Genomic DNA, 4,838 nt, shown 5'->3' with positions numbered 1-4,838 from the left:
GCCATAGTTAAAGTTCTTTTTCTTCTTCTTTTATTCTTTATACTCCTTAGGGAAGCGTCTAGGATCGCCACAACTCCAGCAAATAATTTTAGAATTTCTACAAGCCTTGAATCTTCCCTTGGACTTGATATTATCGTGCTTATAATCCTTCTTATTTTTTGCTTAGATTTTCCATTGACATTTAGGTTCTCCTTGACACCAATGAATACCTTCCTCACCATCTCTTCAAACGGAAAAAAGAAACACAATATTGTTAACCTTCAAGATACAAAAAGCAATCCCAATAGGATCAACAAGAGAATCCCATGAATTATGCAAGGCACAAAGTGAGATCTGACATCTATCTTCCTTATGCACTTGTAGATCAATTGATATCAACTAAGCCATTAACATATTAAATGTTCTAGGGTGGTTTGCAATCCGTCCACCATCTTCCATTCTCAAGGAATAAAGTTTCTTGTTTAACAAAATATTAATCATTAAAAGTTATGGTTTGATATATCTCACCAATTTTCTTCCTTGAAGAGGACTTTTCAAGTACATATTAAGCTATAGTCCACAAAGATCAAATTAAGTAGACATTTCTTACAATCTATAAAATTGTGTAGAGTAGCTACAATAGCCTTGAAGCTATTATTTACTTAGCCTTGTATGTCATCACCATGTTTCATGTATTGGTGTGACATGTTTAATGTGTCATGTATTATACCAAAACACCTTAAGCATGTAAAGTGATATGTTTAATGTCATATTTTATTATGAAAAAAAGTAGTTTATTTGTTAATTTCTCATATGGAAGCATAAATTATCACAACCAAATTTACTTTAGAGTTGTCATTAGGGCATATGTGAGCCTCTTGATCACTCATAAATTCTCGACACAATTACAAAGTCATCATCTTTAAAGGATTTACTTGGGAGAACTTCAAATTTATTAGATTTCCACATTCCATTTGAATTTAAAGCTTAAAACTATAGATTTTGATTGTGTTTGTTTTTTAGCATCAACATTTTGGATCACACTCACTAATCCATCTTCAAAATGTAAGAGCAAAGAGCATGTAGGGCATGTAGCATCTTATGCTTACATATCCTACATGCTCTTTGCTCTTACACGTCCTGATGATGAATCATAGAGTGTGATCCGAAACATTGATGCTAAAAAATAAACACAATCAAAAGCAGAAGTTTTGAGCTTTAAATTGAAAGAGCTTGTCCCCTAGCAAACTAATAGTCTTCTTAAGGTATTTTTAAATATGTACACCTATAGCTCTTGAAAAACTGGAAAGCAGATAACCAAGCAAATTAGAGAGCAAAGGTGTTGAGCTAACAAAATCATATCCATAAGCCATGAGACAAATTAATGCATACAAAATCGATTGCGATTCTCATATTCAACTCAAGAATAATAGTCATTTGACATAGAATTCTAAAACTCTATACAATTCCATCATGTCTAATTTTAAACTTAAGATATAACATTCTGATATTACTAGTTCTAGTACAGGCAGTAGTTGTGTTTATCGTTGTGCTTCCTAACAATGTTTTTGTGGTAAAGTGGTAGGGGGTAATTTTGGTTGGTGGTAATCTGCTGGTGGTTCACCAGTTTGTCTGATTTATGGGTCAGCCCCCTTGTTTTGACTGCTTTTTAATTCAAAAACATTCTGATATTATTACTCCCGCTATTCTTATTAATCTAAATTAACTTGAACTAATTTAAAATGTAGAAATTTTGTTGGATAAACTTAGATAAGACATGGAAAAAGATCATCTTGCTTGAGAAAATAATGTAGCATTCACATTGCGAGAATCTGAAAACATATTTACAATCCTCACAAAGCATCCTTCTTTGCCATAATCTAAATGGTCAGATATTAAATAGCCACATTAATTTCAGCAAAGTTTTTCAAAGCTCACATTGTAAGATATTGCATCACTGTCAGAACTTGTCCAATGGAATACCTGGTGGTTTCTTCTTGTTCAAAGTTGTCCTCATGTCATGTCATGTCACTTAATTAAAAAAATCATTGAATTTATGCCCGTTCATATTCATTTAATAATCTCTCTCTGTCATTGGCAGAACCATTACAAGAATTACTGCGGTAAAATTTTACAACTAATAATCCAAACTGCAGAAAATATCTGTTAACAAGCAATGGAATTTTTTGAAAAAATATACTAAATAATATGTTGTCAGACAATTTTACTAATGATATTTCAAACTTACATTTAAAGACAAACCTTATCAACTTTCAATGATCCACTGAAACACAATTTTTTTCTCAAACAATTATATAATTTTTCAGAAACTAGGCATTAATTGGCGAACTTCATGATAGTTATATGTATCTTGCTTTATTTTCATTTAGAATAGCATAAATGGAATCCTTTGCAATGGATTAGATTGAACATGTGTGCTGTCACTGATTTTGAAAACACCCATTGAAAAAAGATCTAAGGATAACAAAGAATCAGAAAACAAATGTAGCGTTTCATCTTTTCCAAAGAATAACAACATGGATAAATGGACCAGTGTAGTTCAGTCCACAATAACTTGAATATAAAACTACAATCTTATGCAAACCAAATCTAAGATATTCTTATTCATAGAAACTAAACCCAGTGAAAGTTGGAAAGTTTCTTTTTCAAGCAGTGCATTTGGAGTGTAACAAAGAATAATGCCAACCAGCTGATTTACCTGAATATGGGGATGCACTTTGCGCGGCAACGTGTGATTTGAGAGCTCAAAACATCCCTGCAAAAGTCTTCATATGATTCATCTAGCAAAAGCATCAATGAGATTTTATAACACATTAGTTGCAAGCCACTAGAAGGTACACAATCCAACTTCCCAGAATGCATATATCCATTCTCCAATGCCTTTCATGTAGAGATACTCCTTGAGATTTCTTGGATGATTTAACCTTGGGTTTCAAAACAGGTGAACCACATATGTTTACACCCAAGTATTGATGATTCTGCATAGCTTGTGAGGCATTAATGCACAATTCCAAGTTGCCCTTCAAGTCTATGTTCTTCCCCAATCTATTCAAGAACGCTGTACTAAAAGGAACAGCCCCAGACAGCATGTTTCCACTTAGATTGAGGTGGTAAATGTGAGAAAGATTTCCTAGACTGGGAGGAATGCTGCCAGAGATCTTGTTGTTCTCCAAAGAAAGAGAGCTAAGATTCAATAGCTTCCCATAACTCAAAGGGATTGGACCACTATACCCTGAATTAGCAAGCCTCAGCTCTTGAAGCCTCCTGAGGCTCCCAAACTCAGCAGGCAAAGGAGAATACATTGGATTGTTGTCCATTATGAAGTATTGGAGGCTCTGCAAGCTGACCAAAGAAGGGGGAAACCTGCCAGTAAACATGTTGTTGCTAAGAGCAATGAACTCCATGCTTTTCAGGTTTCCTAGGGCTACAGGAATGTGTCCTGTGAGTGAATTGGAGCTCAAATCCAACTTCTGCAACATCTTCAGATTCCCAATCAATGGAGAAATTGGTCCTCTCAGATTATTGTAGCTCAGATCAAGGCCCTTCAAGGCTCTCAAGCTCCCTATCATCCCTGGAATGGGACCTTTCAATGAATTATAGCTCAAGTCCAAATGGAGAAGAGCACTAAGTTTCCCCAAATCTTGTGGAATGGTGCCCTGAAGATTGTTCTGAGAGAGAGTGAGCACTTGTAGTGCTTTTAAGTTACCCAACTCACTTGGGATTTCACCACTCAGTGCTTTGTTTGCTCTGAGGCTCAGCTGCTGAAGGCTTGGAGCAAGCCTCTCAAAACCCATTGGAATTGTGGTGTTTGTATGCATGAAACACTGGAATATGAAGAGCCCCTGGAGATACTGAAGCTTGAAGATTGAAGAGGGGAAAATGGCGTTCTTTTTGCAGGAAGGGTTTGGTTTGTAGCCAAAGTCAAGCCTTAATACATGCATGCGATTGTCCGCACCAAGCTTACACTCCAATCCAGGCCATACTCCATGAATACAAGGTTTTGGGTGGGCTTTCCTCCACATTGCATCTGAAGAAATGGATTCCATGGCTTCAAATAAGGCTTCCGTTTCTTTTGGGTCCATGTTCGGATTATAGAACTGGTTTCCTGTCCCATTTCTAGGCTGCTTCTGATGGGTTGGTTTCCCAAGCAATAGGAAAAATAAGAGAAAAATGTATGCTAAGGGTAATCCGGAGGAATACATCGGATCTGATATCTGAGATGGGCTCGTTCAATGGTTGAATGGATTATGGTTTGCATTGGAGGAAACCTAAACTTGGTGGGATTTCTCCTGTAGCTCTGAGTGACAATGTAGGTATCTGACAGAAATATGACGGTTCAGTGCTATAATGGCGTACTTGTGTACTTCGGCTTATTTGCCACTGCATGTGGCTGTCATTGAACATTTTTACGCTCCATTCTTCGCCCAAATTGGGATTACATCTTCTGATCATTAAGATGTAAAAATTTTCTTCTTTTTCAACCTTCCGTCCTTCCAACTCGTCGAAGTCTTCCCTTTAATTTTAGGTTCCTTTGCTGCATATTTTATGTTTTCATGGCATACGGGTTACCTTTTTTTTATTGGAAAAAAAAAACAATCAAATTACAAATAACAGAGAACGACAATCAGCAGAATTACAAAAGTGCTGTACAAAATAACAGTCTCATCGGCAAAATATTGCTGTTGTAGAAACAAACCAGTCAAAAAGACTATATTCCTTCTTACAAGTTTCAACACATTGCAGCAGATTATATCAGGTCTTTACAAGGGTTAATCTTGCTCTAGTGGTGCTGTAGCTAGATGTAGTTCCATTTGATCTCATTGTTAGTTCCTGATTAA

General features: G+C 36.0%; 1 protein-coding gene across 1 annotated transcript; it reads right to left on the bottom strand.

The window, feature by feature from the left end:
- Positions 1-2,574: 2,574 nt before the first annotated feature.
- Positions 2,575-4,613, bottom strand: RLP29 (receptor like protein 29). Its single transcript, XM_089795050.1, has one exon. It carries the CDS (start codon positions 4,200-4,202, stop codon positions 2,814-2,816), a length of 1,389 nt encoding a protein of 462 aa, XP_089651176.1. The 5' UTR covers positions 4,203-4,613; the 3' UTR covers positions 2,575-2,813.
- Positions 4,614-4,838: the final 225 nt, after the last annotated feature.

Source organism: Cupressus sempervirens, chromosome 7 (genome assembly GCF_028749045.1).
Source record: "Cupressus sempervirens isolate cs-2001-9-10 chromosome 7, ASM2874904v1, whole genome shotgun sequence".
Classification (NCBI taxonomy): Eukaryota; Viridiplantae; Streptophyta; class Pinopsida; order Cupressales; family Cupressaceae; genus Cupressus; species Cupressus sempervirens.
This window is presented reverse-complemented; position numbering and strand designations above follow the sequence as displayed.

Bases quoted from the DNA above. Each gene is read 5' to 3' on its own strand.
- RLP29 (XM_089795050.1), bottom strand. From the start codon at position 4,202: ATGTATTCCTCCGGATTACCCTTAGCATACATTTTTCTCTTATTTTTC.